The 27,758-nt window shown below is 35.6% G+C and overlaps 1 protein-coding gene across 5 annotated transcripts; it reads left to right on the top strand.

Moving 5' to 3' along the window:
- The first annotated feature begins 336 nt into the window (after window positions 1-336).
- Window positions 337-27,469, top strand: DDX50 (DExD-box helicase 50). 5 transcript variants are annotated; one of them, XM_016198372.2, is made up of 16 exons: window positions 802-1,262; window positions 1,391-1,500; window positions 3,836-4,132; window positions 7,047-7,122; window positions 7,455-7,633; window positions 9,108-9,225; window positions 9,344-9,529; window positions 10,022-10,167; window positions 13,476-13,625; window positions 19,909-20,070; window positions 20,435-20,554; window positions 21,298-21,371; window positions 21,596-21,755; window positions 23,578-23,712; window positions 25,095-25,139; window positions 26,799-27,469. In XM_016198372.2, the coding sequence occupies exons 3-16, from the start codon at window positions 3,944-3,946 to the stop codon at window positions 27,075-27,077; spliced, it is 2,019 nt and encodes a 672-aa protein (XP_016053858.1). In that variant the 5' UTR covers window positions 802-1,262; window positions 1,391-1,500; window positions 3,836-3,943; the 3' UTR covers window positions 27,078-27,469. The 5 variants fall into 5 exon arrangements, with proteins under 5 accessions (XP_016053854.1, XP_016053858.1, XP_087680508.1 ...); XM_016198368.2 differs by lacking the exons at window positions 802-1,262; window positions 1,391-1,500 and adding an exon at window positions 337-441; XM_087824382.1 differs by lacking the exon at window positions 802-1,262 and having other exon boundaries at window positions 1,389-1,500.
- Window positions 27,470-27,758: the final 289 nt, after the last annotated feature.

The raw sequence follows: 27,758 nt of genomic DNA, 5'->3' as shown, positions 1-27,758 counted from the left end.
GGGCGAGAGAAGAAAGAGCCCCCCCGCCAACCATTTTATGCTAATCAGTTCGCGCGTCCTTTACGGAGATTGGCCAGGTTTTTTTTTTTACTCCTAGAAGCCAATCACTTTAGGATAAGGGTGGGCCAATGGAGGTCGCCCATATTCATTGGTTGGAGATTGCGACGCAAGGGAAGAGTTTAAACCGAGAGTATCCGGGATTACTTCTCCCCTACCCCCACCTTGCGGTGCGTGTCCCGGAAGTGACGCATAGCTTTGGCCGGGCGGCCGCCCTGCCCCCTCTTCCTTTCACGCTGTCGCTAGCGGTAGGTGGTTGTGGCCACCGTGCCCAGAGGGAGGCGGAGGCGACCAATGATGCCTGGGAAACTACTCTGGGGGGACATTATGGAGCTGGAGGCACCCTTGGAGGAGACCGAGAGCCAGAAGAAGGAGCGGCAAAAGGTGCGCTGAAGATAGGCCGCGCCTCCTTTTGGGCTGCGCCGGCTTGGGCGGGGAGGGGAGCTGTCCCTGATAGCCTGTCACAACCAGGTCATAGCCTTAGCATCCGAGGGCCTCCCGTCGCGCAGCCCTCGTTCTCCTGAGGTCGCTCCAGGACCATTCCTACCTCCACACCCCCGACCGGCAGAAGGGCCGCACTGGGCTTTGGTTCCTCAGCCCTTTCCGTCAGCGCCTACGAGATGGGCTGACTTACGCTCCCCTCGACGCGGACTCTTGTTTCTTTCCTCCCCTTCCATAAGCAGCGAGGCCTGTCATTTGGTTCTTGTTGGCCGTCTTAGAAAATGATTAAGAAAACCGATTGCCTTGAATATGTGTTACTTCTCTTTCACTAACGTGTGTGCGAGAATCTAGGGGAGAGCGGCCTTAGTTTTACAAACCTCGGTAGCTAGTCTTTAGAGGTTTAGGGAAGAGTATCACAGCCAACGTCGCCAGGATTTGGCTGTGATGGAGATCGTGTGGCTTGTAGTATTAATAGCCTTTACTGTTAATATTTTCAGTCGGTTCGCAAGTATTTATTGAGCCTAATTTGTGCCATACTCTGTGCTGTGCATGAAGGAGTTTAAATGAGTCCCTCCTCTCAAGGAACCTGTCCAATTGTAGAGACTTCCCCCTCCACCCTGCCCCTCCGAAGAATGAGACCTGGAGAAAACAGCTGAGGAGGGTAAGGAAGCGATATTTGAAGGCTGACATTTGACAAAAGAATGAATATATTTTGTGTAGCCCTGGAGAGCAGAACCTTATCACCTTCAGACCTTATAACAAAGGTAAACTTGCCATTCCAGCAAGCAGTTTTTAAAAAAATTACTAAAATATATGCAACATAAAATTTGCCATTTTAACTATTTTAAACTTACAGTTTTGCAGCATTAAGCACATTTATATTGTTCCACAGCCATCACCACCATTCTTCTCCAGGACTTTTTCATTCTTCTAAACTGAAACTCTGTGCCCGTTAAACACCGACTCCCCTTTGCCTCCTCCTCTCAGCCCCTGATACCTCATGTAAGTGAAATCATCTAGCAGTTATTTTAATTTTAGCTCCTCCTGAAATACTTGTTTCTCTTTTTGCGTTTAAATCCTCCTATCCATCTGTTAAGGTTTAGTTATGTTCTGACAACTCCATTGTGTACAGGTAATCTTAATCCCCTTTGAAGTCTTGTTCCAGTGCTCCCTTTATCATTCAATTGTCATTTATTATTGCACTTCCTTCTAAAGTTAGCTCATTTTTCCTGTGTATATCTTTCCCAAATATATCTCAAAGATTCTTGTAAACTGATGGCTTTCACATTGTAGATTCTCCAGAAGTATTTGCTGCAAAATGGGAGTTTAAAATGGTTAAAATGGTAAATTTTATGTTGTGTATATTTTAGTACAATAAAAAAAAATTTCTTGGCTGGAATGGCAAGTTTACCTTGGTGATAAGGTTCTGCTGTCTGGGGCTGTATGATTTGGAAACAGATTAGAATACTAACTAATAGAAATAGAGTTGAAGATAACTTTGGTATGTTTTGCGTACGTTGAGCTATGGAGCTGGACCTTAGGTTCTCAGAATTGGAGTACAGGTGAGGAAGGAAGCCTGGAAGTGTATGTAAAAGCCATGAAAATGGTATGAAGGTGTACATAGAGAACAGACTTAAGGAGCACCCACAGAAAGAGGAGGAAGAAGAACCACTGACGGTAGAGGTAAGAGGATAAGGAGGGAATATAGAGTGTGTGGAAACCAAGAAAGTGGAGAGTGTCAGGCACTGTGGATCAGATGTGGAACAATGTATTTAGTCACCTTGTGATATTGCTGGGCTTGGACCTAGAGGTCTCACTTTACCTTAAGTGCAGGCCCAGGAGCAATTCAAACCCCAAAGGCTGGCTCTATAAATAACCTTGTGTTTCTATAGAAACTATTGATTTGGGGAGATGTGGGCTAGTTCGGTTAACTAAAGATCAAATGATATAACATATTACTGTATAACGTACGATAATTTAAAGATCTGTTTACAAAGCATTTTCACGTTTTTCAGTTTTCACTACAACTCCTGTTTTATGGATAAGAAAATTGTATGTGAAAATACGCTGTAAAAATTGTGTAAATCATGGTCAAATTTTTGGTCATAGTAGCTTTTATTATCATTAATCACTACTATCTAGTTTATTTTGAAAGTTTGACCAAGTAATTCTGAAGTGCTAAATTTTCAAATAATTGCTTACTGTCTACAGATATTAAAACACTGGCCACTAGTCTGGTGTTTTAAAACTGAAGTTGCAGAGTAGTCCTTTAAAAAAAAAAGTACTAAATTTTTAAAACTTTAAAAAATTTTCCAGGATTACTAATATATTTGTCTTTCCATGGGAGTATAACAAATGGAGTTTTACGTGAATTACATAGTTTTATTTTATTTATTTATTTTTTTCTTTAAACTGTTCTTTATCAAAGTTCAGAGAGGAAGCATGATGTAAAAAGATCATGGGCTTTCAAATCAGATGGGTCTTGATTTCTAGTACTTCCACTTGCAGGAAATTCCACATGTGGGTCTTTGGCAAGTTACTTACCTCTGAGAACTTCTGTTCCTCATCTGTAAAATGGCAAAGGTAATACAGGTTCCTTATCCCTTATCCAAAATCCCTGGGGCTAAATATGTTTTGGAATTCAAAATTCTGGGGATTTTTAGATGGGTAACACCCCAGTAGGGTTTTTGGGCCCCCAACCTATTATCAAACGCCTTAATATTACATATGAATATTCATTCTAAGTATAATAAATAAGGATTATAAATAGCCTCACATTAGTTCAAGTCAAATTTTGCGACCAAATGAGTTCAGGTCAGGTCAGGTTTTGTCTCCAAATAAGTTACAAAAAAAACTTTCGGTTTTCAGAGCTTTATGGATATCGGAATTTCGGATAAGGGATTATGGACCTGTACTTCCCTTATAGGGTTGTTATGAAGATTTAAACAAGATAAGCCGAAAACATTACACAATGCTGGGTAGGTACTCAATAAGTATTAATATTTTTTTCTCTTGGAGATATTAGAAGTTTTTGTTTGTTTTTTAATTTATAAATCTCGGGTTCTCATTTTTTTTTCTGAAAAGGACTTATTTTACTTTCCTTTAAATCTAATGATGGGATTAGAGAGGGGCTAGAGGCCAAGTCTTGAGAATGTAAGAGATGAGAAAGAAAGCAATAGATGAGGTTAAGGCGTGGCATTAGAAACCAGTCTGGATTTCTACCAAGTTACTTTTCAAGATTACGGTAGGTTGAGCTTTGCTGGTTGAGGAGACGTTCTCTAACTTCTCTTACAGGAGAGTTTGTGACTCTTGTCACTGCTTCTTTGTTTTTTCACAGAGTGATAGAAGGAAGTCAAGACATCATTATGACTCAGATGAGAAATCAGAAACAAGAGAAAATGGTGTTGCAGATGACCTGGATGCTCCCAAGTCCAAAAAGCCTAAAATGAAAGAGAAGCTAAATGGAGACACTGAAGAAGGATATAATAGACTTTCAAATGAATTTTCTAAGTCTCATAAGTCAAGAAGAAAAGATCTGTCAAATGGAGATATTGATGAATATGAAAAAAAACCAAAGCGAGTGTCATCTTTAGATAGTTCTACTCATAAGTCAAGTGATAATAAGCTAGAGGAGGTATGGATACTTTTTGTTTTGCATTTGACATTACCCTTGAAATACAAATTAATTTGATTGTTTAGATTAATTAGAATTGGTTTTATAATATTTTCTGCTTTAGCGTTCAGTACTCTCAGTTGGACCTGGGAGTCTCTACACCCAAAACCCTTTGTCCCTTGTTTCTTTTAAGGTAGTGCCTTTTCTTTGGGGTGAAGGTGGGGAATGGTCAGATTTAAACTTTTTCTGTACATTTGGGTTCTTAAATAGTTTTTCCAAATTGCTTATTGATGGTCAAGTACTTGCATTTCTTACGGTTATTTTGGACCCTACCAGTACTCATGAATTGACTTCTGACTTCCTGAAACAAGGTACATAAGCCCTCTTGACTTTGTGTATTTTGCCTTCTGCTTTTTCTGCGTCTATAACAATAGTAACTTTAAATGATCTTTAAGTCTTTAATTCAATCTTAAAACTGCATTTTTAAAATGGAAATGAAAGATAAAAATGATCTGAAGAAATCTGTTTTGAGTATTTGGGGGGAAGTGTAGAAAACATGTTTAGTATAGAACTTTACTGCTTTTGCCCAGTACCTGTTAGAGTATTTTCTTGCACAGAATTTGTTCTTTTTGACTTTGCAGTTTTCCTCTAGCAGAGTTCATAGATTTTTCTAGGTATTACATATTGTCAGTGAATTACTTAGGTCCTTAGAAAGAAACAACTTTGATAGATTAATAATTCTTTATATTTTTATTTATTGATTTATTTATTAATTTATTTTTTTAAAAAAATATTTTTATTGATTTCAGAGAGAGGAAGGGAGAGGGAGAGAGAGAGAGAAACATCAATGATGAAAAGAGTCATTGATCGGCTGCAGCCCGCAGCCTGGGCATGTGCCCTGACTGGGATTCGAACCCCGATCTCCTGGATCCTAGGTCGATGCTCAACTGCTGAGCTATGCCCGGCTGGGCTAATTCTTTGTATTTTTAAAGTCTGATAGTTGATAATTTAAATAAATTCGAGCTTAATTTAGTGTGTAATCCTTTGGGGAGCTTTGAGAAAAGATGTTGAATCCTTTCTTACTATATGGTGTTTTTTTAATTTGTGAGTTTGCTCTTGGTCAGGAAACATATAAGAGAGTTAATCTAAGTAAGGCCCTACATATCTATATTGCTAGTAGTGGACGGTAAAGGTTGCTCTTGCTCTTTTGGGATTTTGCTTGGTACATTGCTCTGTATTATAATAGACTTAACTGCTTATAATTTTATTTAGATCATGTTAGAGTTCAGGAATTCTATTTCTTGGAATTTGTCTTCCTAAGAAGATAGTTATGAGGTGTGCAGAAATATATGAATCAGTACTCTTACCACAGTGACATTGTTGATAACAGCCAAAATTTAAACATCCTAAGTGCCTGGTATTAGGCAGTTGGCTTAATAAATGTTTTTAAATATTTATTAAGCCAATGCCATAATCTATCTTAAAAGTCATAGAAGAATGTTAGAAAGGCATTCAGTGTATCTTATTAAATGGAAAAAGCAGATTACAAAACAGTATATACAGTATTGTCTTATTTTTATTTTAAAAATTTGTATGTGGCCGGGCCGGGCATGACTCAGCAGTTGAGCATCGACCTAGGATCCAGGAGATCGTGGTTTGATTCCCGGTCAGGGCATATGCCCAGGTGGCAGGCTCGATCCCCAGTCAGGGGGCATCATTGATGTTTCTGTCTCTTTTTCTCCCTTCTTCTCTCTGAAATCAATAAAGTTATATTTAAAAAATAAGTAAATAAAAATTTGTATGTGTATAGAGTGAGGGTGGGGGGGAGTGTCTGTTTCAAATGTGGCTTTAGCTGACTGGATTATAGATAATTTTCTTTTAATCTTAAAAACGGACAGCATTGAGGTTTGCTTAATGACTTACAATTTGAATTTGATAGTATGTCTTTCATCTGATTTCCTATTTGAAAATTGCTCTTTTGTGTGGTTCTGGAACTACTTTCTTTAAACACACCAATAATAAAGTTTATGGGTAGATATGTTGTCTTTGTTCTATGTACACACTGACTAGTACACAAAGTTTTAAATAAATGTTAAGTGAGCCCTAGCTGTTTTTGCTCAGTGGTTAGAGCATCAGCCCTTAGACTGAAGGGTCACGGGTTCGATTCCGGCTAAGGGCATGTATCTCAGTTGCAGGCTCCTGCCCCCAGGCCGCCTGTGGGAGGCAGCCAGTTGATGTGTCTCTCTCACAGTGATGTTTCTCTCTCTCTCTCTTTCTCTCTCTCTTTCTTTCTCCCTCCCTTCCACTGTCTCTGAAAAGCAATGGAAAAAAAATCCTTGGATGAGGATTAAATAATAATATTAAAAGTTAAATGATAATGTTATGCTAACCTGTGTATAGGTTAAAGACATTTTCAAGCTTACAGGAACTTTTCTTTGTATTAGTGACTTAAAAAATGCTTTTTAGAGCTATAGGACAACTTCTTAACTTTTCCTTTTGAAAACCATTTACTTTTCTCGTGCAATTTCTTTTAGGGCTGTTTTATTGGCTGGTGTTAATCATAATAATTAATATTGTTTGTATCTGTGAATATGATTTGGATTATTAAATAACTTTTGTAATATCTTAGTTAAATGGAAATATATTTTGATTTATGTAGTAGATATATTTCTAAAGGGAGTTTTATGTGTGAATTATTTTTAAGTGTATTATGGGAGAATGTATTAAGTAAGCTTGCTATTTAAAGAGATACTTTTGGAATTAAAAGAATTTTCCACTAATTTATCTTGTAAGTTAATCTATACAGTTTTTGCAAATACTAAAGTTGTTTTGTTAGCGTACTTAATAAAACTAAAAACAGTAAATGAGTAAAAGATTCTAAATACCTAATCAAATATGAACTATATTAGTTAGAACTTTGATTTCATTTTGACAGACCCTAACACGTGAACAGAAAGAAGGAGCCTTCTCCAATTTCCCTATTTCTGAAGAGACTATAAAGCTTCTGAAAGGTACTATGAATTTTAATGGATATGCAATTGAAAATCTAAATTTAAAAACTATGTTTTCTGACCAAAAGGAGAATTTAGAAAGCATAAATAGCTCTTCTTTAATTGCAGTTGTTTCTACATCATCCTTCTGGTATTCTGATCTGTTTTTAATTCCAAAGAATTATATGTAATTGTCAAAAGTTAAACCATTTGGGGTAGGAATAACTGTAAATGTCACAAGGTGGTATATCTTTAGGCAGATGTTAAGGAATCAGGATTATCATTTTTAAAGTAATATGTTTTTTCCTTATGCTAGTCTTAAATAAGTGTTTCAATGACATCTCATTTTACAGGTCGAGGGGTAACATATCTCTTTCCTATTCAAGTTAAGACGTTTGGCCCTGTATATGAAGGAAAAGATTTAATTGCTCAAGCACGGACAGGAACGGGAAAGACATTCTCTTTTGCCATCCCCTTGATTGAAAGACTCCAAAGAAATCAAGAGACAGTTAAAAAAAGCCGCTCACCAAAGGTAACCATTATAGAGAGTAAAAGGTTTAAACATTAGTCTAATGAAAAGGGTAAGAAAGAGTGTACTGGTTTTAAGTTTAAGAATCCCCCTACCCCCCCGATAGAAAAGTTAACCCTGTGGCATAAAGTAAAAATTTAGATCCTAAAGCAAAAATTTGTTGATTTTTTTTTTTTTAAGCTTAAAAAAAAAAATCTCAAGCTAAAGTGAAGTAGTTATTGCATACGAATGTAATGTGTATGGATTCACAGACATCTTTGATAACTAAAATTATTTTGTAGCCAGCATATCTAATAATGTTAGAGGTATTTACAGTTCGTTTATTTAGTGACCTTCTCTTTTTTTAGTCATGACCTTTGCTTTTAAATAATGAATTTGCTAAAGAGATATTCATTTATTTGGTCATTCAGCAAATTATTAATATTTCATTGGTTGACTTTAAGAAGAAATTATAGAAATGATATTGCTGGTCCCTATGTTATTGGGGTACTGGAGATCTGTATTAATTTATAAGTAGTAAAGAACAGAGAGGACCTAGTGAAATTTTAGTTTAAAGTATAACCTTTTTAGAACCTGTGTTCACTTTAAGGTTCATAAAAGTAACAGAAAAAATCAGCATCATAATTTGAAAAGATATGTGCCTAAAAGCAATTTGTTCTTTTAGACTATTAAATGATATTGCAGTATGAAAGTATCACATATATGAATATAAACAAATTATAATGGCCTTGGATCAGGTTGGCCAACAGGACAAATCTTTTTCAGAGTTCTACTCCTTAGTTGAAATTAGGAAAGATTGCAAATAATAGAAATAGGACACAGTTCCAGCATTGCCTTAAAAAGTTTTTACGCTAGAAGGACACTACTGGAAATTCCAGGTCGGCCACTTCTAGCTATTTGATCTTGGGCAAGATTCTTAACTTCTCTAAGACTCAGATTCCTCATTTGTAAAATGAGGATAATCCACTTCACAGAGTTTTTGTGAGGATCAAATTAGATAATTCATGAGAAGCACTAGGTGCCTGGCACATGGTGAGCGTTCAAACTAATATTTTTTGAGTATCTGTTCTGTGCCAGTTACTGTTTGAAGTACAAGGAATACAGTAATTCAAACAAACATAAATCCTTGCCTTCTTGGAGCTTACATTTTAATGAGTGAGACAGACAATAAGGAAATAAATAAAATATGAGTATCTTATATGGTATAAACACTAAGAAGTAACGGGCAAGAGGACTTGAAAAGAGGGTTAGGAAGCTCATTGAGAAAGTGAATTTTGAAAAGAGCCCCTGTAGGAAGTAAGGGAGGATATGATAAATATAAGCTATTGTTCTTGTTGTTTGTGCTGTGCTGTCTTTGAGTACCGTGACATTAATGTTGAGATTCCTAGTTTTAAATGCACCTTAAAAAAAGTCTTCTCAGTTTGAATTTAGACATCTTTAGAAAAGTATCTTTTTGTTTTTTAAACCTCTTGCTCAGGTACTTGTTTTGGCTCCTACAAGGGAACTGGCAAATCAAGTAGCCAAAGACTTCAAAGATATAACTAGGAAACTCAGTGTAGCGTGTTTTTATGGTGGAACATCATATCAAAGCCAAAGTGAGTAAATATGTATGATAATAGTGCAAAAATCTATTTGCTACTTTAAAAATCTAAAGAAATAGTAGGAAAATATCTGTTTGATTTACATATTGCTGATATTTCTCTCCTCTCACAGTTAATCATATTCGAAATGGTATTGACATCTTGGTTGGGACCCCTGGTCGTATCAAAGACCATCTGCAGAGTGGCCGATTAGATCTTTCTAAACTGCGCCATGTTGTGCTTGATGAAGTGGATCAAATGTTAGATTTAGGTTTTGCTGAACAAGTTGAAGATATCATCCACGAATCCTACAAAACTGGTACATCCTAATTAAAAATAAGCACATTAGCAATTGATTCTCTTACATAAAAACTTAATGAATTTTTTATTTTGTAATTTTTACTACATTGTCCCCAATGTTCTTCTAACAAAACTCAAGTTATTTGGTATCTGTTCTCTTTCTGAACAAGAAAGTACAATAGCATGCTTTAACTGTTTTCTTAGCTTTCTATGCTTCCTTCCATGTATTTATTATTTTTTATAGTTAATAGTTAGATTTACTAATTCATTTTATTGATATCTTTGCTTATTCTTCCTTCTTAAGTTCTCACCTTCCTTCTGGGTTCAGTTTTCTTCATATTTTTCCCCAGTTCTGAAAGTTGAAAGTTTTATAATTGCAATGAAGTTTGTATGTTCAAAATTCATCCCACGATTTGAATTTTTCACTATTTCTTTGAAGTTTGGGGGGGATTTTTAAGAGCTTACTGCATCATGGGATATTAAGAAAGCATTTGAATTCTTTTTGTTTAAGATTCTGAAGACAATCCTCAAACTTTACTTTTTTCTGCAACTTGCCCACAGTGGGTATACAAAGTTGCAAAAAAATACATGAAATCCAGATATGAACAGGTTGACCTTGTTGGAAAAATGACTCAAAAGGCTGCAACTACTGTGGAAGTAAGTAGCTTTCCAGCATGATAGATTTTAACTTTTAGTTGGTATTTTGAAATTTGTTGAAGCTAAACTTAAGTTTTGGGTACCACTTCAAGACAAATCTCTTTTTCGCCCTTAGTCAGTAAGATACTTACGTAATTCTATGTCTATGTGACTGAGGAGCAGAATAGAATAAATAGGGGGGAAAAGTGTGAACAGGTAAATTTCAGGAGGTAAATAAGCAGCCATTGAGACAGTTAATAAGTATGTAGAATGTGACAGAGGAGGCACTTCATATCAATTCAAAAAGAATAGTGCTGGGATAATTTGTTAAAGCTTAGGTGAAAAAAGTTAGATCCTCATCTCATATTCTATACCAGAATTTCCCCCCCCCAAATTAAGGCATAAAGTCATTTAAAGCACATGTAGATGAAGTTATTTGATTTCAGGAAAAGGAAGTCAGAAGAATATGTCATAAAGAAAAAGGTTGATAATTTTGACTTCATGAAAATTTAAACCAATAGTATGTTTTTAAAAAAGGAATTAAAGATAATATTTGCATGGTTTATGATAGGTATGTACCATAAATATAAGCTTTTCCATTTAATAGATATACATGTATGTAGATATAGATAAAAATAGGCTAAATGAACAATAATATAATCTGTAAATACAATGTAATAGTTAAAAAGAATGAATTTGAGTGATATAAACCAAATTACAAATGATACGTACAGGTTTATACTTTCAAAAAAACAAAACACAGAAATGCTAGATTCTTTAGGTATTTAACGTAAATGTACAAAGATAGGTTGGAAGGATAAACATCAAGTTAGTAATGATTAGTTCTAGGAAAGAGGACTTTTATAGTATGGGATGGTCAGAGGAAGCTTTGTATTGTTCATAATGGCTGAAAGTTTTACAATAAGGGTATAAAATATATCAGTGAAAAAATGTATTAAGGAGATTTTCAAACAAAAATTGGATAATATAAGGGATTTGATGTACCTATCACTAGGTTTTAGGAATGATCTTTTTCTATGCCCCTATAGTTTTTCTTCACCCCTACATTTGAAGCAATCCAGTTATCATTTCATCTTTTTGAAGGATAAAGGCTCTTTAAAAAACAACAACTCAGCCCTAGCTGGTTTTCTCAATGGTTAGAGCATCAGCCCACAGCCTGAAGGGTCCCAGGTTTGATTCCCGGTCAAGGGCATGTACCTGAGTTGCAGGCTCAATCCCTTGCACCGGTCGAGGCCTGTGCAGGAGACAACCAATCGGTGTGTGTGTGTGTGTGTCTGTGTGTGTGTCTGTGTCTCTCTCCCTTCCACTCTCTGAAAAGCAATGGAAAAAATATCCTCAGGTGAGGGTTAAAAAAAAAAACCAACTCAGAAAACCACAAAGTTATTATCACAGAAGAGAATAATTCTTTAATATCATTAAATATCCAGTGTCCACATTACCCTCCTTGTCTTTTTTTTTTTTTTTGAATAGTTTGTTTGAATCTAGATCCAAGTAAGATCCTTACATTGACTGGTTTGTATGTCTTAAATCTTTTATAGTCTGTAGATTTCTTCTGTCCCTTTTTCCCCTTGCAATGTTTTGTTGAAAAGAACTGATCAGTTGTCTTACAAGTTTCCCACAGTCTCAGTTTTGCTGATTTGCAACCCTCTAGTGGTAACATGCTCCTCTGCCTTCATTTTCCTGTGAGTTAATGGTTAGATTGTGAGGCTTGATCAGATTCAGGTTTTTTTCTTTTCTTTCTTTTTTTTTTTTGAGAGTGGGGGAAGCAAGACTTTGTTGTAGATGGTACAAATGATTCTCAGTTTTCTTCTGTGTGCTTTTCTCTGTTTTTCAGGTGTTCTATAATTTATGTGTGTTACATTTTAAAAACAATTTTATTGAGATATAGATGTTAAAATGCACAGATTTAAAATGTGCACACAGTATAAGTTTTTTAACATGAAAATTTTCAAACACAACAGAAAGTTGAATTTCACAGTAGACAACCATATACTCTCCAGCCGGAGTCTGTCATTAATGTTTTACTGTATTTGCTTTGTCACTTATCTACTCATCCCTGTATCCGTTTTATTTGTTGATGCATTTCAAATTGCAGAAATCAGTATACTTCCCCGTAAGTATTTTAGCATGCATGTCTTTCACTAGAGCTCAGTATTTACAAATTTTTTATTGAGGTAAAATCTAATAACTAAATTTAACCTTGTAAAATGTACAATTCAATGTTATTTAGTACATTAGCAATGTTGTACAACCACTGCTTCTATCTATTCCCAAAACACTTCATTATCCCAAAAGGAAACCTGAAACCATTTAGTAGTTACTTTCCCCTTCCCCTAGCAACTGCCAGTCTGCTTTTTGTCTGTGGATTTACCTGTTTTGGATATTTCAAATAAATGTAATCATATAATGTATGACTTTTTCGTATTTAGCTTCTGTCACTTAGCATAATGTTTTTGAGGTTCATCCATATAATATACATATAATATTTACAGTTTTTTAAGATAAGATTTACATACAAAAAATTGCAGAATTTTAAATGTACATTTGTTTGTTTTGAACAGTTCAAGTGTGTAACCCAAACCCTATCAAAATATAGAACATTACCATCATCCCAGGAAGTTCCCTCATGCCTTCTATCCAGTCAGTCCCCCACACTTTGCATCCACTGTTCTAATTTTTTTCTACCATAGATTAGTTTTGCCTGTTTTAGAACTGCATAAAAATGGAATCATACTATGTATACTCTTTTTTTCTATAAGGCTTCATTCTTCCAGTATCTTTTTTTAAAAATATGTATTTGTTCGTTTTTGAGAGGGAGGAAGGGAGAGGGGGAGAGAGAGAAACATCGATGTGAGAGTGGAACATCAATTGGCTGTCTCCCGCATGTCCCCTACTGAGGATCGAGCCTGCAACTCGGCTATGTGCCCTGACTGGGAATTGAACCGGTGACCTTTTGGTGCACAGAATGACGCGCAACCAACTGAGCCACAACAGCCAGGGCCTCCCAGTATATGTTTTGAGATTCATCCATAAAGTTGCATGTGTCAGTAGTTGGTTTCTCTCTCTCTCTCTCTCTTTTAGTTGGTTTCTTTTAATTACTGAATAGTGCTCCAGTGTATAAAATATACTACAGTTTGTTTCCTTTCACCTATTGATGGCCATTTGTATTGTTTTTAAATGGGATTGAGGAGAATCATTGTTTTATTTTCTCCCAGTGAAGCCATTTCTTGAACAGATAGAAAAATGTACAAGAGAAGTATTTTCTACTAATTTTAATGAAACATATTTGGCATTTTCTTTCCTCAAAGCATTTGGCCATCCAATGCCATTGGTCTCAGAGGCCAGCAGTTATTGGAGATGTTCTTCAAGTCTACAGTGGGTCTGAAGGGAGGGCTATTATTTTCTGTGAGACCAAGAAGAATGTAACCGAAATGGCCATGAATCCGCACATAAAACAGGTAAGTCTTTTTTCATGGTTTCTTTAATTGAGATTACATGGATGAATCACTCAACAAAAAATCATATTGTCTTTTGTGGCTCAGGTTTGATGGTCATTTTTAGAATTGAGTCTATTCAGAAAGAAGTAGTAGCCAGCCTCTCGTGATCTGTTAAGTCAGGGTAGAATTCTCCCCATTTTCATCAGGTTTTTTGGATTTTGCAGATGTGAGCTTGAAAATGTAGAGGTAGAAACATAGTTTCTGTGGGTAAGAGTGGGTATTATTTTAGGGTTGTGTTGTAAAATGAATCACAAATATTTAATGAATGAAGTCCATGCCTTTTTTAACTTTTTATTATAGAAAATTTCAAACACATACAAAAGCCAACAGTGTAATGAACCCCTGTGTACTCATTCTTCAGCTGTACCATTTATCTTATTTCATTCAAATTCTACTTACTTCCTGCTCCTAAATTATTTTCATGTAAACCCTAGATAACATATGTTCATGTATATTTGGGTATGTGTCTCTAAAAGAAAAGGATTATTATTATTATTTTTTTTTAATCTTTATTGATTTCAGAGAGAGGAAAGGAGAGGGAGAGACAGAAACATCAATGATGAGAGAGTCATTGATCGAGCCCGCAACCCGGGCATGTGCCCTGACCGGGAATCGAACCCCGATCGTCTGGATCCTAGGTCAATGCTCAACCACTGAGCCACACCCGGCCGGGCGAAAAGGATTATTTTAAAAAACCCACAATGCTATTATTTTTTTTGTTAATCCTCACATGAGGATATTTTTCCATTGGTTTTTAGAGAGAGTGGGAGGGAGGAAAGGAGGAAAGGAGAGAGATACATTGATGTGAGAGAGACATTGATTGGTTGCCTCCTGCACATGCCCTGACAGGCTGGGGATTGAACCTACAACCCAGGTATGTGCCCTTGACCAGAAATCAAACCTCTAACTCTTTGTGGTACGTGGGCCAATGCTCTAAGCACTGAGCAACACTGGCCAGGGCCACAATGCTGTTATTTTAAAAACTAACAGTAATTAATACCTTGAAATATCAATTAGTGTTCAGATTCTCAGTTGCCTCATAAATGCTTTGCTTTTCCTTGTATAGTTTTTTCTTGAACCTGTATCCAAATAAGATTCTTACATTGTGTGATTTCATTAAAACTTTTTAATGATTTAGATTCTTTATAGGTTCTTCCTTTTTTTTTCTTGTAGTTTTTTTACTGTTTAAGAAACCAAGTTTCCATGATCTAGAGTATTGCTTCCATGTGATATCGTTTAACATGTTCCTCTGTTTTCTGTTTTTTCTGAAAATTCAGGTTTGTTTGTTTACTTAGAGAAAACTATTTCATAGGTGGTATATTTCCATCAGGAGGTATATAATGTCTAGTTCTTTCTCTTTTTGTGATGTTAACATCCATTGATAATAGTGCCATCAGTTCTTATGTCATGGTCCCTTTAGTCATTTTTTTTCTGTGATTTGTTATCTAATAGATTCCTGAGGAAAGACTCATGGATACAGTATTGCCTATTGATAATAGCTTGTTTATAACTTTATACCTGGAAGTCATTTTGGCTGAATATAAAATTACTGGTTCACATTTTCTTTCCTTCAGTATCCTAAGTTTTTTTTAGTTTTTTTCATTGTTTATGGAATAAAGCATACTTTAAAAAGTCTGATGCCTAGTCAGACTTTCTTTTTTCCCTTTTAAGTGATTTTGGTCTTTTGCCTAAACTCAAAAGAATGTTTTCTTTAAAAATTTGTAGTTATACTAGAATATATTTTGGTGTTATTCGCGGTCACTTTTTCTGGGTACACAATATACATATGCAGTTTATGGTTTCAAATATACATGTTTTTAATTTCAGCAAATTTTTGTTATAATTTTTTGGTATTTGGTTTGATTGCTTTGGGTTTTTTTTTAGGGACTCTTGTTTTATATATATATATAGGCTCTCTCCTTTGTCACTTTATCTCAGATCCTTTTCATCCTCTTTAATTTTCAAAACTTTCTATTTTAGCCCAGCCGGGCGTGGCTCAGTGGTTGAGCGTCAACCTAGGATCCAGGCGATAGGGGTTCGATTCCCGGTCGGGGCACATGCCTGGGTTGCGGGCTCTATCCCCAGTTGGGGGTGTGCAGGAGGCAGTCTATCAGTGACTCTCTCATCATTGAGGTTTCTATTTCTCTCTCTTCCTCTCTCTGAAATCAATAAAGATATATTAAAAACAACCCCAAAAAACAAAAACCTTCCTATTTTAAAGGCATCATCTGTCATGTTTACTCAGTCTTGTATTCCTTCTAGTGTAGTCTTTATTTTTAAAATATGTTGAGAGAGAGAGTAAGAGAGAGAAACAACATTGGTGTGAGAGAGAAACATTAATTGGTTGCCTCCCGTACACACCCCAACCAGAGATTGAACCTGCAACCTAGGTATGTGCCCTGACTGGGAATTGAACCCACAACCTTTTTGTTGTACAGGATGATGCTCTGACTGAGCCAGGGCAAACATCTTTATCTTTTATTTCTACTTCTTCCTTGAATCATTTCACCTCAGTTCTTAATTTTTCTCATTTTGATATTTCTTGTTCTTTCATATGTCACTTTAAAAATTTTTGTAGCTCATTCAGAAGTATCATATACTTTTCATCTGTTTTGTGTGCATGCCTTTCTTGAGCTCTTTCATTATTGGGGTACTATTCTGCTTATTCTTTTTCCCCCTCCTAATTTCTTTATGGGATTTAACTGTAATACTTTCTGATGTTCATTTTTAGGTGAAGTTAATCTTTCTGAATTTTAGAAGGGGAAGTGTGGGTCATAATACTTCACAGCTCTAGTGCTACTTCTGTTATTTCTGTTAGTGTTTAAGAATTCAACCTGTTAATTATAGTGCAATAAAGGTGTTTAAAAAAAATGTCTCCCACTGCCCGGCCGGTGTGGCTCAGTGGTTGATCATCAACCTATGATCCAAGAGATCATGGTTCAATTCCTGGTCAGGGCACATGCCCAGGTTTCGGGCTCAGTCCCCAGTAGGAGGCGTGCAGGATGCAGCTGATCAATGACTCTCTTATCATTGATGTTTATGTCTCGCTCTCTCCCCCTTTCCCTTTCTCTCTCTGAAATCAATAGACATATTTAAATATATATATAAATAGAAAAATAAACTTTTTACACTTTTAAGATTTAAATAATTTATTTAAAGCATTTAGCATGATGCTTTTCTTATAGCAGGCAGTCAGTAAGTATAGAAATACAGAAGTATAGCTATGTGTATAGGTGCATGTATCTAATTACTCCTGTAATATTGTCTATATACTGATGATGTCCAGATTTTTTTTCAGGTTGGTTCTGTCTCCAGAATCTAGACCTATGTTTATTCTACTGACTACAGACACCCCAATCCATTATGCACCTAAAATTCAACTCATTCTCTTCTATACTGCTATGCCCATTCTCTCCAACATTCCCTGTTGTTGAATGATACATCTACCCATAGTCTAAGCCAGAAATCTATCACCCTTGACTTACTCTTTACCATTTGCTGTCTAGTTAACTACAAACTGTTTTAGAGCCTTATCTCCTACTATTGCAGAAACTCAAAATCTGGGAGTCATGTGTAATGTTTCCCTTATACTCATTTCTACTCCATTCACCAAATCCTCCCAGTTTCATGTACTAATAGTTCTTGAATTCATTTATGGCTTAGTCTCTACTTACCTTTCCAGCCTCATCTTACTATTACAGTTTTCCCTAATTTCTGCACTCTCTTTGTACATGCCTTGTTTCCTGGTTGCCACAGGGCTCTTTTTTTAAAAAAAAAAAAAAATATTTATTGATTTCCGAGACAGGAAGGAAGAGGGAGAGAGAGAGAGAGAGAAACATCAATAATGAGAGTCATTGATTGGCTGCCTCCTGCATGCCCCTGACTAGGGATCGAGCCCACAACCCGGCATGTGCCCTGACTGGGAATCGAACCACGATCTCCTGGATCCTAGGCCGATGCTCAACCGCTGAGCCACGCCCTGCCGGGCACTACAGGGTTCTTAAACTTGTAGTTTATCTTGCCTAGCAACTCCTACTTATCCTTCAGATATCAGTCCAGAGCAACACTTTTCAGGGACTTTTTTCTTGCCCCAAACTAGGTAAATGGTCTTTGCCTCTTAGACGTGTGCATCATCCATTACACTTTTTGGCTAAATTTATTTGTGTGCCTAATTATTTGATTTATGTTCCCGACCAGAGTGTAAAGACCATGAGGACCAAGGCAGTCTTATTTTTGTTTGTTATTTTACCCCCAGTGCCCAGCATGTTGTATATTACTAAATATTTATTGAATGAATAGATGGTCATTGTCACTCCCTGGTGAGGCCACTGATACCTCTTTTGAATTTCCATAAGGGCCTGCTACATGGGTCTCCCTAGTTTTTGTCTTGTCCTTTTCTAATACATTCTGTACATTGCTAGTGTTTCTTCTACAATGCAAATATATTCATTATAACCTGCTTAGTTATTCAATTGTTCCATATTGACCTCAGGATAAAATTCAGATTCCTTTTCAGCTTCATCTCTCACCATTTCTCCTTTTCACTTTATGCTTTAGCAATACTCAAATATTTGTAGTTTCCCAGACATACTACTTATGTGTATTTTTTTCTGCCTGGAACTCCCTAGCCTCCTGCTCCCCCTTTTACCTGACTACTAGTTCCTTATTATGTGTCAGGTCTCGGCTTCAGTGCTACCTTTCCCTCATATGAGAGTGAGTTAGGTTTCACTATTAGGTTTTCCTATAGCACCTTTTACCTGTTTATATAGCACATATCACATAATATTGAAAATGCCTGTCAACTTGTCCCAGGGCTGTTTCTTTATGATTGTTCCAGAACCTGGCATAGTGCCTGGTGCATATGAAGTACTCAGTGAATTAATTCATGAATGTGTTGGGGTTAAATCATTGTTACAAACTTTTTTTTTTTTTTAATTTAATTTTTTTTAGTTGATCTTAGAGAGAGGAAGGGAAAGAGAGAGAGAAACATCAATCAGTTGCATCCCTCACACACCCCTACCAGGGAATGAACCCACAACCTGGCTATATATGCCCTGACTGGGAATCCAACCGGCCACCTTTTGGTGTATAGGATGATACTACAACCAACTGAGCCATACCAGCCAGGGCATTGTTATAAACTTTAGAATTTTAATAGTGGGTAGGAATACTAGGAAATTTATAATACTAGGACAGTTATTTACAGCACAAATGGTAGATAAATATGTAAATAGTATAAATAGGTTCAACTTTAGTAAAATTACAGAAATGTAAATTGAAATAACATTGGGAAATCACTTTTGTCTATTACATTCACAAGCATTATAATGATTCATAATATGGAGGCTAGGTAGGGTATGAGGAGATTAAATACTCAGAATGTTGAAGAGTAAATGGGTACAACCTCTTGTTAAATGTTCATAATTTTTTACCCAGAAATTCAACTTCTAGATATGTATCCTACTGAAATATACAGAGATAGAAGTACAATTTTGTCACTCTAGCATTGTTTCTGAAGGTGGAGATTTGGATACAACCTAAATGTTCACCAGTAGGATATAGCTAAAATAAATGATACTGCATCCATATGAAGAAATAAAATCATAGACAATTTTAAAAAATTAAGTAAGGCCCTTGCCAGTGTGACTCAGTTGGTTGGGCGATGTCCTATATACCAGAAGGTTGCCAGTTCAATTCTTGATCAAGGGCACAGGTCCAGGTTGTGGGCTCAATCCCAGGTGGGAGGTGTGCAGGAGGTAGCCAATCCATGTTGCAGTCTCACATCACTGTTTCCCTCTCTCTCTAAAAAGTCAGTAAACTCTTCTTTAAAAAAAAAGATTAAAAAAATATAAATAAAAAATTAAGGTTATATTGTAGATGTGAAAAAATAACTAAAATAATTTATAAAGCAGATTAGAAAAGAGTGCATATATACATATATAGTACAATCCTCTTATTTATAAGTAAATACATAAAATTATAGTATACGCTAGTATATGTGAGAAGTGTGTGTGTATTTAAAATATATCTGGGGGATATTCACCAAACTGCTAGCAGTGAATTATTAGGAGTAGGATTTTCAGGGAAGCTTTTCTGAAATGGTTTTTTGAACAATAAGCGTGCATTATAATGATCAGAAAATAAGATTGAGAAACAGCAAAAAAGAGCACAAAATGTATGATGTTACAGTGATATCAATTCTAAGTATGAACTGTACAGTTATTTTCCCCCTTTTTTCTAATAGAATGCCCAGTGTTTACATGGGGACATTGCACAGTCACAAAGAGAAATTACACTGAAAGGCTTCAGAGAAGGTAGTTTTAAAGTTTTGGTTGCGACCAATGTGGCTGCCCGTGGTTTGGACATTCCTGAGGTTGACTTGGTGATTCAGAGTTCTCCTCCACAGGTAAGAAATGAGATTGGATTTGGGGAAAGAACAGTGGAATAAATTGATGTTAAATTAATCATTTTCTGATTTACCTTTGCAAATTGCTTAACTTCATTTGGATTTGAAGCCTGGATTCATGCAAGGGAATTATAAAAAGTTGCTTTATAAAAAGTCCTGGGATGAGGTAGATAAGGTTTTAAATCATATCCCCTTTGTCCCAAAATTCTGCGTAAAAATTTTTTGGGATGTTGGAAAAAGCAACAGGGTTGAAATAGAAATAGTATTTTGGTAGTAGTAGTTTTGTTATTAGCATTATTATTTGGATGCTGGAATGACTGTGTAACTTGCTAGATTTTTAAAAAGTATTACCTCTTATTTTTAGGATGTTGAGTCCTATATTCATCGCTCTGGACGCACAGGTAGAGCTGGCCGGACTGGGATTTGCATATGTTTTTATCAACCAAGAGAAAGAGGTCAACTAAGATATGTGGAACAAAAAGCAGTAAGTAGAGTTCAATTATTTCAGGCTTATTATCTAAGTGGTGCCTTAGAAAAGAGTTCTTTTTACATTTGTTTTCACAAATAGATCTTTATAATGTTTCTCAGTTTAAGCTGCATTTGGATGTGAAGCATGTGGAGAGCTAAATTTATATTAGCTGCAAGATTTTGTTTTAATACAGCTTTTATTGTGAAGACAGAAGAGCTGACTTTCTCATTTTTCCTCTGAATTTCTCCCTTGATACTAAAATCAGAAGTGCATTATAATTTCAGTATCTCTTGATGTCTAGCATTGTAATGGTGACTGTGACGTTGTGTTGGTGTAATAGTTAAGATTATATTGAGTAGTGGTACAATAGCCAGTTTCTATAAAAAATACATTTTTTGTGGTATTTCACATTTTTAATTTTTATGATGTGTTTTATACACTATTTCATGTACTTCATAAAGTGAGATAGGGTAATGAGAAAAAAATTGATAGTTGTAAACAGCATGATTTTCCTTTTTTTTGAATCAACTTTATTTTGCAATTGAAATTCCATGTTTGTAACTAAGGGGCAATTCAAAAAATCTCTTTTCTCTTTCTAGATTTTGTAATTGGTGATTTATTAGAAAAAATAGATCTTTTGATCTGCTAGTGCTTGGAAATCTCTAAGTCCAAGAAATGGAAATTCAACAAACTATATTAATTTAGAAATTAATTGTAAAGACTTCCATTTTTCTTTAATGTAATTCTTTCATTTTCAGGGAATTACTTTTAAACGTGTAGGTGTTCCTTCTACAATGGATTTAGTTAAATCTAAAAGCATGGATGCCATCAGGTATGCTTTCTGACCTTGCTGAATAATTTTTTCTTTTGTATTAGGCTGTTCATCTTTAAGCTCTCCTAGTTCAAATATCAGAAAATTTAATCACCAGTTTTACCAGCAGACACTTAGTTATATTAAAGTACAAAAACGTTGTTCTTTCTTTTCCCATTCATTCTCTTATCTTTAATTTTTTCCTTTTGCCTTGACCAAGAAAATTTGCTATTTTTAAACCATAGGTCTCTGGCTTCCGTTTCTTACGCTGCTGTTGACTTTTTCCGACCATCAGCTCAAAGACTGATAGAAGAGAAAGGGGCAGTGGATGCATTGGCTGCAGCATTAGCCCATATCTCTGGTGCTTCGAGTTTTGAACCACGATCTTTAATCACCTCTGATAAGGTAGAAATCTGTAAGAAAATTGTATGTGCTTGAGAAAAGATTACAATTGAACCACAGATATCTGTCTATCTGGAGAGAAATCCAGGAAACCTTCACTTTGCACAGCACTGTGTTCACTGAAACTTGCATACCAAAACCTGTTCTTTATTTTTAAGTTGCCATGGAACTGCAGATTGAGAAATAGTTTCTGTGAAGTTAATACAGTACCATGCAAAGTAAGGATTGCCTGTATATGTGGAGGGGGTGTGTGTGTGTAATATCATCTGACCTGGCCCCCTGCTATGTCATTGTCAGATGTCAAAACAAACCACACCAGAACCATTGGTTGCAAGTAGTTCAAAGATTTATTACTCACTATGGTATAAGTGAGGGGAATCCCTGGGTGAGGGGACCCGTCAAAAAATTGCACTCTGATGTCTGGGTAGAGAGAGAGACAGAGAGATTGTGAGAGAGAGTTGGTGGGAGAGGGGAACAAAAGGTGCAGGGGACGTAAACGTGCATGTGACTTATTTGGTGTAGCATAAGTGAGTATAGCTGGGTCATCTGATGTTTTCCAGTTGGCAGGTGTTAATGGTTTAGCCCAATGTCATTTTGCTGAGAGTCACTTAATTGTCTAACTCTATCCCTCCCTTTCTTCCTCTCTCTTCCCCTATATATGTATTTTTTTTAAATTAGGTCCAATTAAATTTATGTTATATTTGGTTATTATGTCTCTCTTAATTTGGGACTGTTTGCCCATCTTTTTAATTGATTTTTTTGAAGAGTATATCAGTTGTTTAGATAAGAGTCTAGAATGTCTTAGAAACAGGGTGTTAATAGTTTGAAATTTCTTTATGGGTTAAACCAAATCCAAAGTCTTTACCACAGATGCCCTACAGGGTATCTTCCCTTTGCTATCTCTTTGTTCTCATATCACTCTCCCCTTGCTTGTTTCAGCTACCCTAACCTACTTGCTGTTATGCAAACATAAACCTACTCCTATACAAGGCCATTGTACTTGCACTGTTTCAAGTGTTCTTTCCTTTTAATAACTGCATGGCTTCCTCCTTCACTTCATTCTGTTCTCTCCTCAGATACCACCGTATCAGAGAGGTCTTTCTTGATCACCCTAAAATAGCTTACTCCTTGGTTTACTATCTATTCCCTTGCTCTGCTTTACTTTTCTTCATGATGCTTATTACTATCTGACATTCTATATATTTTCTTATTTGTTCACTGACTACTCCATTCCATCACCCCCCACTCCCCTCCCCCATACACCAGAATGTAACCTCCATGAGAGGAAGGACTATGTACTGCTGAATCTCTAGCACCTAGTAGAGTCTCTGGAACGTACACAGAGGGCCCTGAAATATTTGTTAATGAGTGCCTTCACATATGTTCTTCATGTTCATCCTTTTCCTGTACAACGAAGTTTTACAGAACAAGTAGTTTTGCTTATGTAATAGTCCCTAAAAAGTTTGAAGAGATTTATGTCCTCTTGTTTTTCCACTGCCGGTTAACTTGAACTTTCTCAGAATTGGCTTCCTTAATTCTTCACTATGTATCTTTTTTCTGATGCTCTAGTGTAATTATCTCTTACAGCATGATGGTTAGAATTAAATATAATCTTTACAACAATGAAGAAAGGAATGGTACTTTCAGTGACCTATAAACACTCATCTTCTATTAATATAGTTTCAAAGAAGTTATTTTTTTAGCAGTCATGTTATAGTGTTGGCTCTTTAATTGGCATGTTTAAGTCATGAACTTCATTGAATTAGAACTTCGTCGCTGCTGCTGTTGCTTTTTCCCCAACATAATGTGACTTTTATTCCTTAAGGGGTTTGTGACCATGACTCTGGAAAGCCCAGAAGAAATACAGGATGTCAGCTGTGCATGGAAAGAACTTAACAGAAAGCTGAGTAGTAATGCCGTGTCCCAAATTACCAGAATGTGCCTCCTAAAAGGAAATATGGTAGGCTTTTCTAGACATCTAAGAAGTTTTTAATCAGCTACTGTAAATGTTTATAAAGACTAGCGGGGTTTATTCCTTCTTTCTTTCTTTGAAGCCTAATGGGATGAATAATATTGTTTTCTCAATGTGTTTGTTTCCAGTTGTAAATTTTGGGGAAGTTATTTAAATAACCCATTACTTTAGAAAACTGTAAGTTACTTTTCTTAGTTTGACTTTAATGTCCAAGTTATTTAAGTTTCAGCCCATATATACTTATTGTGTGGTGTGTGTGTTTATTTTCTAAGACTAAGTAACTTATGAGTGTAATAGTTAAACAACTTTATTATTTAGGGAATGTACAATGTTGATTTTTGAGTGGCCTGCTATTGGTTGTTAATGAGGATAATGAAGTGAATTAAATATTTTAATACACTTATGAAATAGCAAAGTTAAAACCATCTGTAATCTTAGTGACTGATTTCTTCTAATGATTTTGAGAAAAATCATTTAATTTTACTACAGTTTCATTTTAGCCTAGAATTTATGAACTTGATTGTTTATTGGAAATAATTATCAGAGTGTAATATTACTTACATTCAAAAAAGATTTGTGGCAAGTATGAGACAAATACACACATTCAGAAAAAATGTAGAGGGGAAGGAAAATATAACAAGATCCATAGGCTAAACTAGTTGCTATACTTGAATATTAAGTTAACTTTCCACTTAACTGGCAACCAAGACCAAGGAGGAAACATCTTGGGATACGTCATTCTCATTATCTGATAAACCCTGCAGCTCTTCAGGAGAGAAACTCTCTTGTTAAATTTTTATTTTTTTTAATTTTTATTTTTTAAATATATCTTTATTGATTTCAAGAGAGGAAAGGAGAGGGAGAGAGAGAGAAACATCAGTGATGAGAGAGTCATTGGTTGGCTGTCTCCTGCACGTCCCAGGCTGGGGATCAAGCCCGCAGCCGGATCATGTGCCCTCACCAGGAATTGAACCCCAATCTCCTGGATCATAGGTTGACGCTCAACTGCTGAGCCGTGCCTGGCTGGGCTGCTAAATTTTTAAATGACTTTATTAGATCATTTTATAAAGGACATGGAACAATATTGTGTCTACAAAAACCTTCTAGAGGATGCTCTAGATTCTTAGTAGTAGTAGATTCTTATTAGATATTGTGTTTAGTTACTTTTCAGATTTAGAAAATACAGTAAGCAGCCCCTCTCTGTCATGCATCATCATGTATTAGCTGTTTTAAGCCTATAAGCAATCATGGGACACACTTAATCATCTCCTTTTTTTAGTGAATATAAAGATTACCAGCAAGTGTTAGCAGATTAGTAAAAAGATCAGCTTATATGCATCTAAATAAAAATGTTTTCCTTTTGCCTTTAGGGTGTTTGCTTTGATGTTCCCACAACTGAGTCAGAAAGGTTACAGGTATTTAAAATTTTTTATCTGTTCAATAGTTGAATATGTTTCTTTATAAGATAGGGATTAAGAACATAATCACAATATCATTATCATGTCTAAGTCAATTAACAATTCCTTACTATAAAATGTCCACTCCGTATCATAATTTAAAACATTTTTTATAACTAATTTCAAACATATAAAAAATAGAATTGCATAAAAATCCTCATGTACCCATCACTCTACTTCAGCAGTTACCAACTCATGGCCAGTTTTGTTTCATGCCTACTTCCATCCACGTCCCCACTCTCCTTTAGTACACTTTTGAAACAAATTCTGGGTATTTTATCATTTCAACCACAAATATTTCCATATACTTAAATATTAAGGACACTTTTAAAAAACATAATCGTAGTACCGTAATTAACCCCACAAAATAATAATTCCATGATATTACCCAATTTGTGTTTATATTTCCCCATTGTTTCCTAAATATTTTTTAATGTAAAGTCCATAAGGTTCATACATTGTAATTTGATGTTTCTTAAGTCTCTTTTAATCTATAGGTTCTCCCTCTTTTCTCTCTCTTTAAAAAAATTCCTTGTATTTTATCTGTTGAAGAAAGAAATTGTCCTCCAGGGTGTCCCCCAAAAGTGTATATACACTTTTACAGATGCTAGCTCAATTTTGAAAATGAAATGTGTTTTAATAAACACTGCCTTTATAATTATTCAGAGTATGTGTATAAATTTTTGGGGGACACCCTATATACATAATTTGAAACGAGGGGATTGTTCTGTTTTTTAAGTCTTTTTAAAAATTCAGAACATACTGTGAATACATTTCTGTGTCAGCTATACAGTTACTTTCTTTCAGTGGATCCCTGGCATTTGGCCATATGGGCGTCCCACTTTTCTTAGTGTCCTATTTTCAGACATTTAGATTCTTTCCAATAATATAGTAGTATAAATAATGTTGTTATAGCTAACTCTTTATACATTGCCATGTTTATCTTAGTAAGATGGATATTTAAAGATGACTGTTTGGCCAAATGGTTTGCACATTTTTAAGGCTTTGGTGATTCATATATTGTCACCAATGGTGTGTGTGGGTGTTTGTCTGCTTACTCTTACCAATAAGCATTTTAATATTAACTGTCTTTGGCAACTTCTAATCACAAAAACAGTTAATGTAGCAGGATATGACATTGACCCTCTTATGAGCTGCTGATTTGTGTATGTTGAGTTGTTTATTTTGATACCAAATTGTTTCCAATGGCTACATTTTTTTTAGTCCCTACATGGTGTTTACAGGTTTTTAGTCTCCATCATCAGCTCTCCTTGCTTTTGTAAATATACCTGCTGAAAGCAGTTCACTACTTATTAATGGCCTATTTGTTTTATGCAGAGAAGCCCGTGCTCTCTTTTAAAATGTATAAATTGAGTATGAATTGAGAGCCTCAAAATGGGCCTGAGAGTTTCTCCTTTGACTAAAACTTAGAAACTTTAGTCAATGTGCTTTTAATATGTTTATTTTCCCCTGGTTTTTAATTTTGTTCCATATACTTTGACTGAAATGGCCTTCAGCTAATAGATAATAGGTATGAAAAAAGAGTGTCTTATATGCATGTGCTTGCTAATGGTTTCTATTTTGCATTTATATTAATCCTATAAATTTGCCCAACAGGCAGAGTGGCATGATTCAGACTGGATACTCTCAGTGCCAGCCAAGTTACCTGAAATTGAAGAATATTATGATGGAAACACATCTTCCAATTCCAGACAGAGGAGTGGCTGGTCAGGTGGTCGGTCAGGCCGGTCAGGTCGGTCAGGTGGTCGATCTGGTGGCCGGTCAGGTAGACAGAGTCGACAGGGGAGTCGGTCAGGAAGTCGACAAGATGGTAGAAGACGAAGTGGGAATAGAAATCGATCAAGAAGCGGGGGCCACAAACGGAGTTTTGACTGAGAATTTGATAGTTAATCTACCAGTGTGAGCTTACTTATTTCTGCCTAATCATGTACATTATCCACCAAAAACTAGGTCATCATAGTTGAGGTATGTGTCTGCTATTTGCAAAGAAGTTGGTCATATTTTTTTAAAAAGTATTTCACAAGAATGGATGTAAACAAATTGACTTATCCAGTTACACCTTTGAATAAAAAAAAACTTTTATTGTCTCTTTTCACTATGTGTTAAGAATTTAAAAATTTTTTTCTAAAACATGGCAGTTGGGTTAATCTTATTTAAGGTTACTTGCATTTTATAAAATGTGGTGTATCTGTATTCAGATTATTCCTTCTATATGTAGTAGAAAATAAGAAATCCCTTGTACATTAAAGGCCTGTATAAACTGGTGACATGATTAGTTAGGTGTAGCATTTTAAATTCTAGGTGTAGTTAATTAAAAGGGTGTGCAAAAAGTGCACATTCAATAATTTGTACAACAGATGTTGATTGGACTGTCTACCATGTGCCCATCACTATACTAATCACTAGGAATATAGTGGTAAACAAAAACATGGTCACTGTCCTCAAGGAACTTACAGTCTAAAGACAACCAAGGCATTATGAATGAGATTAATACCTAATGCCTAAGAGGAAGGTAGGTATGAAAGGTAAGGACCAGGTTCAGGTGTGCCTCTTTAG

Source organism: Miniopterus natalensis, chromosome 14, assembly GCF_054644295.1.
Source record: "Miniopterus natalensis isolate mMinNat1 chromosome 14, mMinNat1.hap1, whole genome shotgun sequence".
Lineage (NCBI taxonomy): Eukaryota > Metazoa > Chordata > Mammalia > Chiroptera > Miniopteridae > Miniopterus > Miniopterus natalensis.
The sequence above is the reverse complement of the archived record's forward strand: the minus strand, read 5'-3'. Positions and strand labels throughout refer to the sequence as shown.

Excerpts from the sequence above, each read along its gene's own strand:
- DDX50 (XM_016198368.2), top strand. The coding sequence starts at position 352 with ATGATGCCTGGGAAACTACTCTGGGGGGACATTATGGAGCTGGAGGCA. Across the intron at positions 442-3,835 it reads AGAAGAAGGAGCGGCAAAAG|AGTGATAGAAGGAAGTCAAG; the intron begins GTGCGCTGAAGA and ends GTTTTTTCACAG. Across the intron at positions 7,634-9,107 it reads AAAAAAGCCGCTCACCAAAG|GTACTTGTTTTGGCTCCTAC; the intron begins GTAACCATTATA and ends CCTCTTGCTCAG.